This window comes from Nomascus leucogenys, chromosome 2 (genome assembly GCF_006542625.1).
Source record: "Nomascus leucogenys isolate Asia chromosome 2, Asia_NLE_v1, whole genome shotgun sequence".
NCBI lineage: Eukaryota > Metazoa > Chordata > Mammalia > Primates > Hylobatidae > Nomascus > Nomascus leucogenys.
This window is the reverse complement of record NC_044382.1, coordinates 79996716-80012030: the sequence shown is the minus strand read 5'-3', so window position 1 is coordinate 80012030 and position 15315 is coordinate 79996716. Positions and strand designations below refer to the sequence as shown.

Here is a 15315-nt window from a genome sequence, read left to right as displayed (position 1 = left end):
AGGGGGGTTACGAATATATACCGAGTGTTTAGCATGGTGTTGGAGATGTAGTGAGTAGTTGAGAAATGTCAGAAATGATCATTAAAATTCCTTTAGCTCTAGCATGACTTCTCCATCAGCGCATACAAACACTCAGAGATAAAGCTATCAGACAGAGCAGGATTTTGCCTGTCTTGTTCACTGCTACATCTCCAGCCAGCTTAGAACAGTGAATGGCTTGCAGCAGCTATTTAAATGTTTGGTGAGTGAATGAATGAATAAGGAACTCATCTCATTTTCTTTCCTTCCTCCTTCCTTTCTCCCTTTCTTCCTCCCTCCTTTCCTTTCTTTCTTCCCTTCTTTCCAACCATCCATCAATCCATCCATTCATTCATCCATCCATCCATCCACCTATCCATCCATCCATCCACCATCCATCCATCCATCCAACCATCCATCCATCCACCCACCCACCCACCCACCCACCCACCCATCATCTATCTATCTATCTATCTATCTATCTATCTATCTATCTATCTATCCATCCATCCATCCATCCATCCATCCCTCTTAGAAAGGCAGTAGAGTGTAGTGGGTTAGCTCACAAGTATTTTTTTTTCAACTGTGGCAAAATACACATAAAATAAAATATGCCATTTTAACTATTTTTTTTTTTTTTGAGATGGAGTCTCGTCCTGTCACCCAGGCTGGAGGGTAGTGGTGTGATCTCAGCTCACTACAACCTCTGCCTCCCAGGTTCAAGCTATTCTCCTGCCTCAGCTTCCCAACTAGCTGGGATTACAGGCGTGCACCACCACAACCAGCTAATTTTTGTATTTTTAGTAGAGACAGGGTTTCACCATGTTGGCCAGACTGGTGTCGAACTCCTGAAATCAAGTGATCTGCCTGCCTTGTCTCCCAAAGTGCTGAGATTACAGGTGTGAGCCAAACACACCCAGCAATTTGAACCATTTTTAAGTGTACATTTCAGTGACATTAAGTACTTCACATTGTTGTGCCACTATATCATCCATCCCAAAACTTTCCTCCCAAACAGGAAATCTGTACCCGCTAAACACAAACTCTTCATTCTTCCTTCCCATCGGGCCATGGAAACCACCATTCTACTTCTGTCTCTATGAATTTGACTAGTCTAGGTACTTCATACAAGTGGAATCATATACAGTATTTATCCTTTTGTGACAGCCCACAAGTTCTGTGATCATATAAGCTGTATAATCCTGGGAAACTCAATCTTCCTGACACTCCACTTCCTCGTCTGTGAAATGGTTGTAATAATAGTACCTGCTTCACAGGGTGGCAGTGAGGTTTAAATGAGATAATAGAAGGCACTTAGCCCCAGTGCCTGGCACGTAGAACATGCTCACTATTAGCTATTAGTTACAGCTAAGCGTGTATTGTAAATTAGTGGACACTGGTATTGTGTGTCTAGCACTGTCCTGAGCACTTTACCCATATTATCTCATTTAAACTTCCCAACGACCCTATGACATGGTGCAACCACTAACATCCACACCTAACAGATGAGAAAACAAAGGCCCAGAGAGGCCAAGTTGTGTGCCCAAGGGTTACATAGCTAGTTTACAGCAGAGCTGGGATTGAATGCCAGGCAGCCTGTTTCCAAAGTCCATGGGTCTTGCCGCTGCATTGCATTACCTCTTGCCAGTTTCTGCTGCCTCTGTCTGTGAAGGATCGTCATCTATACACTCAGTCCTGGCTCAGGCTGTCACGGTGACTGCAGGTGTTTGAAGCTGTGGGACTCAGTGGAAAAATAATGGAAAATGGGTTTGCTGTTTCTTTCTTTTCTTTTCTTTCTTTCTTTCTTTCTTTCTTTCTTTCTTTCTTTCTTTCTTTCTTTTTTTTCTTTTTTTTGACAGGGTCTCACTCTGTTGCCCAGGCTGGAGTGCAGTGGCATGATCTTGGCTCACTGCAACCTCTGGGTCCTGGGTTCAAGTGATTCTCATGCCTCATCCTCCTGAGTAGCTGGGATTACAGGCAAGCGCCAACACACCCTCTCTTTCTCCTTCCTTCCTTCCTTCCTTCCTTCCTTCCTTCCTTCCTTCCTTCCTTCTTTCTTTCTTCTTTCTTTCTTTTTCTTTCTTTCTTCTTTCTTTCTTTTTCTTTCTCTTTCCTTTTTCTTTTTTTTTTCAGAGGCTTGCTCTGTTGCCCAGGCTGGAGTGCAGTTGCATGATCTTGGCTCAGCGCAATCTTCGCCTCCCAGGTTCAAATGATTTTCCTGCCTTAGCCACCCAAGTAGCTGGGATTACAGGTGTGCACCACCACGCCCGGCTGATTTTTGTATTTTTAGTGGAGACGGGATTTCGCCATGTTGGCCAGGCTGGTCTCGAACTCCTGACCTCAAGTGATCCACCCGCCTCGGCCTCCCAAAGTGCTGGGATTACAGGCATGAGCCACTGCACCTAGCTGTTTGCTGTTTCTTAACATGTGAAGTTCCAACCCAGTGGGGCCCACTTACATGTGCTGTTCTGCTTTGGACCGTGGGGAGCTGGGGTGCTGGACCCATCTCCCACCTTCTACAGCCTGGAGTGTACTCCCAGATGACACAGCCAGGCTGGCGTGTTTGTCCCTCATTGGCGGAAAGTTCAGCAATCCCTGACTCCCTCACCCTGCCCTGTTGAGATTTTTAAAAATTTCCTCTTCTGGGCCTCAGAGCCGCCTCCTACCTGAGGTTTATTGCTTTCTCTGCACTTGCATTGAGCCTCTGCAGCCCTTTAAAAGGGGCAGAGCCCATAGTGTGATCAGCAGGTCCTGTCCCTGGGAGATAAGAGTGTCTTGCACGGCAGGTGCAGGTTTCCCAGCAGCTCAGGCAAGAGCCCGATGTTTGTGCCGTCTGATCCTGATGTCTGGAGAGGTGAGCCCTCTGTCGGCATCTTCCTTTCCAGGCTGGCAGAGCAAGAGGGGCTGTGAATTAATTCATGGTTGGGGGTCGGGACCTTCTATATCTGGACTTGCCTCCCACCCGTGTCCTCTGTCCCTTTTTCCCTACGGCAGATAGCCATGTGTGAGCCTGAATTTGGCAATGACAAGGCCAGGGAGCCAAGCGTGGGTGGCAGGTGGCGAGTGTCCTGGTACGAACGGTTTGTGCAGCCATGCCTGGTCGAACTGCTGGGCTCTGCTCTCTTCATCTTCATCGGGTGCCTGTCGGTCATTGAGAATGGGACGGACACTGGGCTGCTGCAGCCGGCCCTGGCCCACGGGCTGGCTTTGGGGCTCATGATTGCCACGCTGGGGAATATCAGGTGAGACCAGCTCTGAGGATTCAGCCTGGTGCTGACTTGGGGCGCTGGGGGTGGAAAGCAAAGCCGTTGTGAAGGACCCCTGGGTGCATACGTATTCAGGATTTCAAGGAGTGCTCTGGATAACTATGGGGTTGGGTGTCAGACTGTCTGGGGTCAACTCTGGACCCTGCAGCCTGTGAGCTTGCGACTTTGGGCAAGTCATTCTCTTCTTGAGTAGCTGGATCACAGGCATGCGCCACAGCACCCAACTAATTTTTAAATTTTGTTGTAGAGATGGGGTCTCACTATGTTGCCCAGGCTAGTCTTGAACTCCTGGTCTCAAGCGATCCTTCTGCCTTGGCTTCCCAAAGTTTTGGGATTACAGGCATGAGCCACCATGCCTGGCTGGCAAGTCACTCTCTAAACCCAAAGTTCCCCACCTATAAAATGGGAATAGTGGCTTTTAAATGGTTTTTTTTCAAGCCAACACATCTATATTGCTAACCATGTACCAGGCACTAGTCTAATTACTTTACAGATATTAGTTATTTAATCCTCACAAAAGCCTTGTGGGGTAGGTCCTGTTATTAGCCCCATTTTACAGCTGCAAAAGTGAAAGGCTATGCAATCTGTCCAAGCTTAGAGGGCCAGAAAGTGGCAGAGCCGGGAGTCAAGAACAAGCTGTCTGGCTCCAGTGCTCAAATCCAAGTGCCTCATGGGGGAGGCATGAGAATTAAATGAAGTAGAGCACCTGGCACACACCAAACATACCATAGGCATTGGTTGCTGTGTTATTGTTATCACTAGAAGTGGGTTTTAGGGAAAGCAGAAATGCGTAGAAGGCCTGAGCCAGGTTTTCCCACCTGGATATCCAGGGATCTGCAGTGGTCCTGGCTGGTCAAGAGGTGATCAAGAAGGAGGGGCAGGGAAAGGGACAGGCTTCTGTGGCTTAGCTCTTGTCTGGGTAGAGGCTCAATGGGGAGGTCTGTGGACATGGCTGCTGGTTCCCAGGAGAGCCAGCCGTCACGACGAAGATGTTGAATGGGGTGCCTGGCAGGGTGATCCGGGACATGGTTGGTCTGTATTAAATCTCACTCAAAAAATAGATCTGAATGAGGAAACAGAAATACTGTTTCTGAGAAAACCAGAATGGAAAAGAGCTTTAACATCTCTTTAGGCTGGGTGCAGTGGCTCACGCCTGTAATCCCAGCACTTTGGGAGGCTGAGGCAGGTGGATCACCTGAGGTCAGGAGTTGGAGAGCAGCCTGGCCAACATGGTGAAATCCTGTCTCTACTAAAGATACAAAAATTAGCTGGGCGTGGTGGCAGGCACCTGTAGTCCCAGCTACTTGGGAGGCTGACGCAGGAGAATTGCTTGAACCAGGAGGGAGAGCTTGCAGTGAGCTGAGATTGCGCCACTGCACTCCAGCCTGGGCAACAGAGTAAGACTCAATCTCCAAAAAACAAACAAACAAACAAACAAACAAAAAACAAAAAAACCACATGTCTTTAGACGTCCAAGGGAGGCTGCAAGTGAAACAAAAAGTACATGATCTTCCCTTTGGGTGGATCTGAGATTGAAGGCAACGTTTATCACTTCTTAGCAGGGTGACCACAGCAAGTTGCTGAAGCCTCTGTGTGCAGTGGTATAAATGTGAGTGATAATAATAGCTGACGTTTATTGAATGCTAACTACATAGATAGTACTATGGGCTGTACATATATTAATTCTTTATATCTTTGCAATAGCTTTATCAGGCAGAGATCATTGAGGCACAGAGAGGTTATGTAACTTGGCCAATGTCACACAGCTCTTTAGTGGCAGAGTTGGGCTTTGAACCCAGGCCAGCTGGCTGGAAAGACCATCTCTTTGGCACTGCAAATACTGCCTCTCTGTTTGGCTTTTTTGACAAATATTTATTCAGCACCTACTGCGTGCCAGACACTGACTTTGAGGTTGTTCACTGGATCCAGGGTAAGTTATGTATGTAAGTTATAAGCACCCAGCACAGCACCTGGCACATAGTAAGTGTTAGAGAAATATTTGCTGAGTGAACAATGAATGACTGAATGAATGTGTCTTGATTGTTTTATTGCTAATGAGTGTAAACCAGGAAATATGTGGTTCTCGTCACCTGGACCTCCTGGTAGAGCCATGCTCTGAGTGACAGTTTCTCTCCCCTTTGGGGCTCCCGTGGGAAGCTGCCTCACCCTGACTCCATCTGTGTATCTCAGCAGAGCCCAGGCTAAGCTACTTGAGGCCAAGTAAGCCTGGCTGCCCCTCTTCCCAACCTGTGGAGTCTGAGCACTGACTGGTGCTTTCAAACTATGCATGGACATCAAGCACGGTGGCTCACGCCTGTAATCCCAGCACTTTGGGAGGCCGAAGCAGGTGAATCACCTGAGGTCAGGAGTTCGAGACCAACTTGCCAACATGGTGAAACCCCGTCTCTACCAAAAATACAAAAATTAGCCGGGCTTGGTGGCATGCATGCCCCTGTTATCCCAGCTACCTGGGAGGCTGAAGCAGGAGAATCACTTGAACCCAGGAGGCGGAGGTTGCAGTGAGCCGAGATTGCACCATTGCACTCCAGCCTGGGTGACAAAGGGAGACCCTGTCTCAAAAAAAAAAAAAAAAAATCAAATCAAATCAAACCATGCATGGAGCTTATCTGAGGGCTTGGGTCCAGAGCTGAGCCAGACAAGTTGGGGCAGCTGGTCTCGAGGTATCAGGGTCTTGGACAAAGTCCTTTTGTGCAGAGCTGAGGTCCTCTGTCCAGTCTCAAATGAATGTCCTATGACCTTTGGAGGATGAGTAAACTCATTGGTGGGCTCTTTACTTGGGGGGCACTTTGATTCTTGCATGACATGGGGAGTCTTGGGGTCCCTTTCTCTCTCACTGGGGAGTAACCATTCCTGGAAACCAGATGGATTCAGGAGGCCAAACTGTGACAATATTTCCTCCATCAGAGTGGGACTGGTTGGGACACCGATGTGAGTGCAGCCACCCTGGCTCTGGAGCCTGGGCTGGTTGAACATCTTGGTGAACGTGAAGGCTCTTTACCCATCAGCTGGGGAGTGGCTGATCAACTGCAACCTGCCCTTTGACCTCAGGTTCTGACTTGTCTAATTCCCTTCCACACCCCAGACTCCCAATCCCAATCCCTAACCTGGTCATGAACCTCCAGCTCCACCCCATGATTCTCAATGCCATTTCCGGCCTGAACTCCAAATCTGCATTTTACACCCATCACACTTTCAGACCACAAGTAGGGTTTTCATTGGCTGAGCAGTTCAACCAATCAGGAGGTCTTATTCAGGGCCTAGCTACTCATAAGGGGAGATCCGGGCTGGGCACGGTAGCTCATGCCTGTAACCCCAGCACTTTGGGAGGCTGACACGGGTGGATCGCTTGAGGTCAGGAGTTCGAGACCAGCCTGGCCAACACGGTGAAACCTCATCTCTACTAAAAATACAAAAATAAGCCGGGTGTGGTGGCACACGCCTGTAGTCCCAGCTACTTGGGAGGCTGAGTCAGGAGAATTGCTTGAACTCAAAAGGTGGAAGTTGCAGTGAGCCGAGATCACACCACTGCACTGCAGCCTGCACGACAGAACAAGACTCCGTCTCATAAAATCAAACAAATCATAAGGGGAGGCCTGGATATGGCTCTTGGGCTACTAACTTGGAGCCTTGGTGTCTCAATCTGACCTGTGGCCACATCTCTGAAGGGCTGGAGGGAGGCTTGGAGGGAGTCAGGGAGGAGTTAAGGGATGGTCTCCCTACATGCTCTTCCTCCAGGGCCATCCTGGGGGCTGGGCTTAGGACTTAGAGGGCCCTTTATCTCTTACCCTCTGCCTGGCACCTCAGGGAAAATGGAAGCAATTTGGTGCTTGAGTTGGGCCTTGGACTGACTCTCGCCCTGAGAGGCCAGCCTGGTGGGTTGGCTGGGATGTGCTGTCTCAATTGCCAGCCATGTGGTCAGCCCTGGGCTCATGACTTCCTCTGCTTTTGTGGGTTACAGTGGTGGACACTTCAACCCTGCAGTGTCCCTGGCAGCCATGCTGATCGGAGGCCTCAACCTGGTGATGCTCCTTCCATACTGGGTCTCACAGCTGCTCGGGGGGCTGCTCGGGGCTGCCTTGGCCAAGGTGGGTAAACTCCAGGGGCTGGACTAGTCTTCCTCTCTGATGGGGCTGCTGGAGGTGCATGATGTGTGTGTGTATGTTGGAGGGACAGTGGGGAATGGGGAAATGTCCAATCTTTTGCTTGTTTCTGCCAGTGGAATTGGTGGACGTTTTTCTTCTCTCTTTCTTTCTTATTGCATTTTATTGTATTTTTTATTTATTTGTTTTTTTGAGATGGAATCTCGCTCTGTCACCCAGGCTGGAGTGCAGTGGCGTGATCTTGGCTCACTGCAACCTCTGCCTCTTGGGCTCAAGCAATTCTCCTGCCTCAGCCTCTCGAGTAGCTGGGATTACAGGTGCATGCCAGCACACCCGGCTAATTTTTGTATTTTTAGTAGAGCCGGGGTTTCACCGTGTTGGCCAGGCTGGTCTTGAACTCCTGAGCTCAAGTGATCTGCCTGCCTCAGCCTCCCAAAGTGCTGAGGTTACAGGCGTGAGCCACTGTGCCCGGCCTCTCTTTTTTATTTTAGAGATGGGGTCTCACTCTGTTGTCCAGGCTGGAGTGCGGTGGTGCAATCATAGCTCACTGCAAGCTGGACCTCCTGGGCTCAAGTGATCCTCCTGCCTCAGCCTCTTGAGTAGCTGGGACTATACGTGTGTGTCACCACACCCAACTAATTTTTAAAAATTTTTTGTAGAGGGGGGCTCTCACTGTGTTGACCACATTGGTCTCCAACTCCTGGCCTCAAGTGATCTTCCTGCCTTGGCCTCCCAAAGTGCTGGGATTGCAGGCGTGAGCCACTGAGCCTAGCCAGCCACAGAGTTTTCATAGCTTTATGCATAAATCCATGGATAGACTTTCTCCCTCCATCCCTCTTTTTCTTTTATTTTCTCTCTTTCTTTCTTTTCTTTTGCCCTTAAGTCTCGGTTCACCCAGGGACCCTTCAAGCCCTTCAAGATGTGGGCCTTGCATGGCATGTGTGTGGGGAGTGGTGGATGGGGGAGCTCTGTTAGCTTGGCTGTGATAGGGTCTGAAGCTGTAAGTGCTGACCCACTGCAGACTTTGTTCTCAAGCCTCACTTTACTGTCATCCCCTGCCCTGGTCTCTCCATGCCCCAATTTGAGAGCCACAGCCTGTTACCCTGTCTGTGGAACATGCCCGGGACCTTCCTGCCTGCTTTTGCTCTGAAAAGCAGTGGCCAGACTCGAGCTCAAGCCCTGCCACTTAAAACCTGTCAAACATGGTTCTGACAGTTGAGGGGCAGCAGGGTTCCCTAAGCACATTCTTCCTGCTAAATGTTTTACACATATTCTCTTATTTCATCTCCCAGCAACTTTACGAAAAACCATAGTCAGTTCATAGAGAGCGCTTACCTTGTGCCAGGCACACCAACGGCCTTGTCTGTGAGCTGGGAGCTGTCAGTATCATCCCTATTTTATAGATGAGAAAACAGAGGTGCAGAGAAGCAGGTAACTTGCTCAAGTTCAGACGTGCCTGTAAGCAGCACAGCCCCGACTGGGTCCAGAGTCCAGAAGCTTGTGCACTGCACTGTCTTTCCCTTTCAGGGCTGTGATAGCCCCAAGGCCGATTGCCCGTAGAAATAATTGAGCTCAGGCTTCAGGGGTCTCCTGCACATGCCCCTTCCACGGTCCTATGGGGGCTTAGCAATGAGTTCACCTGATCATATGTGTTTGTAGAGTTTCTAAGTGTAAGGTATTTTTAGCCACGCACGGCAGCTGATGCCTATAATCCCAGCATTTTGGGAGGCAGAGGCGGGAGGATCACTGGAGCCTAGGAGTTCCAGACCAGCCTGGGCAACATAGTTAAGACCTTCCATCTCTACAAAAAATTTTAAAAAAACATTAGGTGGGCATGGTGGGTATGCACCTGTGGTCCCAGCTATGTGAAAAGCTGAGGTAGGAGGGACACTGGAGCCCAGGAGGTCGAGGCTGCAGTGAGCTATGATCGTGTCACTGGGCGACAGAGCTAGACTCTGTCTCAAAGAAAAAAAAAGATAGTTTATGTTCTTTTTCTCAAAGAGGATCATCTAAGTTACATAAGCTTTAGGCCTGTAACTTGGAGCCATGACTGGGTTATCCCCATTTTTCTTTTTCTTTTTTGAGATGGAGTCTCGCTCTGTTGTTCAAGCTGGAGAGCAGTGGTGTGATCTCAGCTCACTGCAACCTCCGCTTCCAGAGTTCAAGTGATTCTTGTGCCTCAGCCTCCTGAGCAGCTGGGATTACAGCTGCCCGCCACTTCACCCCGCTATTTTTTGTATTTTTACTGGAGATGGGGTTTCACCATGTTGGCAAGGCTGGTCTCGAACTCCTGGGCTCTAGTGACCCACCCATCTCAGCCTCCCAAAGTGCTGGGGTTGCTGGTGTGAGCCACCACGCCTAGCCCCATTCCTATTTTTCGGCTGAACAAAATGAGGCTCAGAGAGGTTCAGTAGTTCACGCAGGGTCACACAGTAAAATCTGGCAGAGCTGGGATGTGGATGCAGGTATATCTAACTGAAATTGGACATAACCCTTCACTGGCCCTTAAGGTGGGTAGGCATGCGTTTTTTAGGCCTCAGTTTCCAGCTGTCTCTCTTCCCCACTGTAAGGCTGAGCATCTTCTCTGTGCAGGCGGTGAGTCCCGAGGAGAGGTTCTGGAATGCATCTGGGGCGGCCTTTGTGACAGTCCAGGAGCAGGGGCAGGTGGCAGGGGCGTTGGTGGCAGAGATCATCCTGACGATGCTGCTGGCCCTGGCCGTATGCATGGGTGCCATCAATGAGAAGACAAAGGGCCCTCTGGCCCCGTTCTCCATCGGCTTTGCAGTCGCCGTGGATATCCTGGCCGGGTGAGTGTCCCTTGGCAGTGGGGTGACCATGCCCAGATCTGCGCTGTTCAGCTCTGGGGGATTTCAGGCCTGAGGGCCACAGATTCAGTTGCTATTAGGGGCCAGGAAGGTGCTGCAAATGGGGAGGTGGGCTGGCATCAGGCAGACAACAGGGAGTGGGGGCGACTGCGGTGTCAGAGGTGCTGCAGTCAATTCAGCTGTCAATTATTGCTGGGTACATGGGTCTGGGGTGATGCTTTCATTCAAAGGAAGTCAGAAATTTAAATCTGTATGTGATGTTTTCCAATTTTGGTAGCGTAAATAAAACATTTCTGTGAACTGTGTTCATTCAGTCGGCGGGCAGCCAGGTTTTAGCCTCAGGCTTACAAACAGCATGTGTAACTGTTGTCTCATTTATTTTGAGACTCCCAGCAGGCTTTGGAAGGGATTAAGGCAACAAGATTGGGGATGATGTCTCCCATTTTATAGATAAGGAAACTGAGGCTTAGAGAGGACAGAAGTGACTTATTTAAGGTTAGTGGGCAGTGGCAAATTAAGTGACAGATTTGGGACAAGAGGCTGAGTGAACCCTTTTTATTTTTCTTGTAGAGATGGGGGTCACGCTATGTTGCCCAGGCTGGTCTTGAACTCCTGGCTTCAAGCCATCCTCCTGTGTTGGCCTCTCAAAGAACTGGAATTACAGGCATGAGCCACAGTGCCCAGCCCAGGGAGCCCCTCCCTAATGTCTGACTCTTTCCTTTCTTTTGGACACAGAACCAAGTCTAACCTTTCTCCTGGGTCAGCTCTCCCTCAACTTTGGGAGGTGGAGCCTGGGGCAGGCTGCGGAATGTGTGTGTAAAGCTGTGGCCATGCTTTGCTGCCCCCTAGTGGCCTTTGATTCACTTACAAGCCTTTATTTTTTTTTGCTCTGTTGCCCAGGCTGGAGTGCAGTGGCGTGATCTCGGCTCACTGCAAGCTCCGCTTCCCGGGTTCTGGCCATTCTCCTGCCTCAGCTTCACGAGTATCTGGGACTACAGGCGTCCGCCACCATGCCCGGCTAATTTTTTTTTGTATTTTTAGTAGAGACGGGGTTTCACCGTATTAGGCAGGGGATGGTCTCAATCTCCTGATCTCGTGATCCACCCGCCTCGGCCTCCCGAAGTGCTGGGATTACAGGCGTGAGCCACCGCGCCCGGCCTACTTACAAGTTTTTTGACTTCGAAGCTGGACACAGGGTGGGGATGAGGTCTACAGGCCCCCAGCTGGAGAGAACGGGGTAAAGACAGAGCCCCAGAACGAGAGAGGTGTACCTGGGGAAGAGTGTCCCTGTAGGAGATTCTGGGCCTTCAGCTTGTGGTGCAACAAGGGCCTCATCTGGACCAGCTAGAATAGTCAATGCTTTTTGTACATTAACTATATTCGAGGTGTGGGCTCCATTTGCATTTTCTCATTCACTCCTGATGACAACCTATGCGATAGTCACTTTCACCTCACCTGAACACAGAGAGGTTCATGGAGGTTCCCACACCTAGAACTATCTGGGCTGGGGTTTTTCTTTCTTTACATATATATTTTTAAATTTTTGTGGGTGAACCTAGTAGGTGTATATATTTCTGGGTTACATGAGGTGTTTTGATACAGGCATGCCATGCATAATTACCATGTCAGGGTAAATGGGGTATTCATCCCCTCAAGCATTTATTCTTTATGTCACAAACAATCCACTTATACTGTTCGTTATTTTATTTTTGGTTTTAGTTTTTGAGACAGAGTCTTGCTCTGTCACCCAGGCTGGAGTGCAGTGGCATGATCATGGCTCACTGCAACATCCAACCCTCAGGTTCAAGTGATTCTCCTGCTTCAGCCTCCCCAATAGCTGGGATTACAGGCATGTGCCACCACACCTGGCTATTTTTGTATTTTTAGTAGGAATGGGGTTTCACCATGTTGGCCAGGCTGGTCTCGAACTCCTGACCTCAAGTGATCTGCCTGCCTTGGCCTCCTAAACTGCTGAGATTACAGGCATGAGCTACTATGTCTGGCTGAGGTTACATGAGATGTTTTGATACAGGTATGCAACGGGTAATAATCACATCAAAGTAAATGGGGTATTCATCCCCTCAAGCATTTATTCTTTGGGTCACAAACAATCCTATGATATACTTTTTGTTATTTTATAATGTGTGGGCTGGGTTTTGAATCTAGGTCAGCTTGACTCCAAAAGGATTGAAACTGATTGCCTTTCCTTTGTAGACTTTGGAGCAGATGTAGCTCCAGCTTCTCTTCCTGCCATCGCCGAGCAGGCATTTTTGCTGGGCATTCTAGAGGAGTTTGTGGGGAGTGCCAGACTGCACGCCCAGCGGCAAGCCATGCCTTCTGCTTCCTAGTGCTAATAGCCTCTCTACCTTCTTTGGGATCTACCCAGGAGCTCATGATGTGGGAGTTTAGAGAGGGTTTCTGGGTGGTGTGTGACTAGGCCTAGTTGGGGACATAAGTGTGAGGTGAGGTGGGGTCTGGCTGGGATCCTGGTGACCGGGGTGCCTGGGTGTTTGCAGGGGCACTGTGTCTGGAGGCTGCATGAATCCCGCCCGTGCTTTTGGACCTGCGGTGGTGGCCAACCACTGGGACTTCCACTGGATCTACTGGCTGGGCCCACTCCTGGCTGGCCTGCTTGTTGGACTGCTCATTAGGTAGGATTGTGACACAGGGTCACTGGCCCATTGGATGGGCACTTGGCAACATCTCCCAGAGAGTCCGGGGCTAGAGGGCTAGGCTCTCACTTGGGTTTGGAAGAGAAAAGAGGGAGCCTCTTTAGAGGCAAAGAAAATGGCTCCATCTAGGAGCTTTGGTTGCAAGCGATGGAGATCTATTTCAAAACAGCTTATGTCATAAAGAGGAATTCATTGGCTCACATCATCAAAAACCTCACAGGTAGCAGTGGTTTCAGGTGGCACTCACACAATGTCTTTAGGACTTGGTCTTTCTCTTTTTTTTTTTGACAGTCTCCCTCTGTTGCCCAGGCTGGAGTGTAGTGGTGTGATTCTGGCTCATTGCAACCTCCGCCCCCGGGTTCAAGAGATTCTCCTGCCTCAGCCTGCCAAGCAGCTGGGACTACAGGCGCTGCCACCATGCCCAGCTAATTCTTATATTTTTAGTAGAGTCAGGGTTTCACTGTGTTGATCAGGCTGGTCTCGAACTCCTGACCTCATGTGATCCACCTGTCTGAGCCACCGCGCCCAGTCAGTTTTTATAATTTTTTTTGGTAGAGATGGGGCTTCACCATGTTGGCCAGGCTGGTCTCCAACTCCTGACCTCAAGTGATCTGCCTCCCAAAGCGCTGGGTTACAGGTGTGAGCCACTGCACCTGGCTTCATTTATTTCTGGGCTTTCAGAGTGGCAGCAATGAGCATCTTCAGGAAAAGGGTTAGAAAGCAAGCAGGACCCAGGCATGTGGCTCATGCCTATAATCCCAGCACTTTGGGAGGCCAAGGTGGGTGGACCACTTGAAGTCAGGAGTTGGAGACCAGCATGGTCAACATGGTAAAACCCTGTCTCTACTAAAAATACAAAAATCAGCCGGGTGTGGTGGTGCTTGTCTGTAGTCCCAGCTACTCGGGAGGCTGAGGTATGAGAATTGCTTGAACCCAGGAGGTAGAAGCTGCAGTGAGCTGAGATCATGCTACTGTACTCCAGCCTGGGTGAGTGAGACTCCGTCTCAATTAAAAAAAAAAAAAAAAAAGAAACCAAGCAGAAAACTGTCTCCCTCTCTGCAAGGGGATCTGGCTATTAAGGCTGGGGAGGCTCAGGAAGTCATCTCTCTGGAGATTCTGAGCCCGGAGACATGGCGAAGGGCCGGGTCTCTCCTCCAGGGCAGAGACCTTACTGGGTCATCTTCCTTGCAGGTGCTTCATTGGAGATGGGAAGACCCGCCTCATCCTGAAGGCTCGGTGAAGCCGAACTCGTGGGATTCCTGCTGCTCCAGGTGTCCTCAGCTCACCTGTCCCAGACTGACAGGAGAGTTCCTGCATTTCCTGCCAGAGCAGAGGCCGGAGTAGCCACCCCCTGCTTCCACTGCCTGGGCCTGCTTTCTCAGACTGCTGAGGCGGCTCTGGGTTCTTGGAATTCCTTTGTGCTCATCAGAGACCCCAGCCTGGGGGACACGCTGCCCGTGCTGCCCAGAGAGCAGTGCAAACACCATAACACGAGGGTGTTTCTTGAGAGGAAGGTCCCCGAGTTGGACAAGGAGGCTGTTTCTGCACATCAGCTCATTTCCCGCACCCCATTTCTTTCTTGATTGCTTTGTTGTAGAAGGGCCTTCTGGGGCCTGGCCACTTCCTTGCTTCTCAAGCTGACAATTCTCACTTTGCAATAAATAGTCCAATATTTCCTTCCATGTGCTCACTGGCTTGCCTTTCATTTGAGAAATGGGCACTGCTGAGGAGAAAGCAAGCAAAAAAAAGTCTGGGGTTAGGCCTTGGCTGTCCAGAGCAGCTGATCCTACAGCCCGGCTCAGAGTCCTGGGCCACGGCAGGCACTTGAAGTTGAGGCCAGACCACAGCCTGTCTCCACTTGGACAGGCCCATCCTGGAGCTCTGTCTGGAGCTCAGAGTGCATATTGAGTCCAATTTGGAGTCTAGTCGGAGTCAATTCCAGATCACAGACCTCAGGACCCTGCTGAGAAGCCCCAGGCAGAGTCCAGGGTCTGGCTGACTGCCCAGTGCTGTCCCTACTCGAGTGCTTGGTGCTGTCCAGGACATGGGTCAGCCCATTCATTCACCATTCACTCTAGGTGGGGAGGTGGGGGTGGGTGGGCTTGCGATGGGCTGCAAGAATTCCCTGAGGAAATATTAGATTGGTGCAAAATTTTTTTTTTTTTTTTTGAGACAGAGTCTTGCTCCGTCACCCAGGCTGGAGTGCAGTGGCATGATCTCAGCTCACTTCAACCTCTGCCTCCCGGGTTCAAGCACTTTTCCTGTCTCAGCCTCCCAAGTAGCTGGAATTACAGGCGTATGCCACCATGCCCAGTTAACTTTTGTATTTTTAGTAGAGATGGGGTTTCACCATGTTGGTCAGGCTGGTCTTGAACTCCTGACCTCAAGTAATCCACCCTCCTCGGCCTCCCAA

General features: G+C 50.0%; 1 protein-coding gene across 1 annotated transcript; it reads left to right on the top strand.

Annotated features, from left to right (window-relative positions):
- The first annotated feature begins 2782 nt into the window (after positions 1-2782).
- AQP8 (aquaporin 8) lies at positions 2783-14584 on the top strand. Its single transcript, XM_030799464.1, has 5 exons — positions 2783-3260; positions 7264-7390; positions 9998-10212; positions 12747-12881; positions 14094-14584. Exons 1-5 carry the CDS (start codon positions 3019-3021, stop codon positions 14140-14142), a joined length of 768 nt encoding a protein of 255 aa, XP_030655324.1. The 5' UTR covers positions 2783-3018; the 3' UTR covers positions 14143-14584.
- Positions 14585-15315: the final 731 nt, after the last annotated feature.

Coding starts and splice junctions, on each gene's coding strand:
- AQP8 (XM_030799464.1), top strand. CDS start 3,019: ATGTGTGAGCCTGAATTTGGCAATGACAAGGCCAGGGAGCCAAGCGTG. Junction 10,213..12,746: donor GCCGTGGATATCCTGGCCGG/GTGAGTGTCCCT, acceptor GGGTGTTTGCAG/GGGCACTGTGTCTGGAGGCT. Junction 12,882..14,093: donor CTTGTTGGACTGCTCATTAG/GTAGGATTGTGA, acceptor TCTTCCTTGCAG/GTGCTTCATTGGAGATGGGA.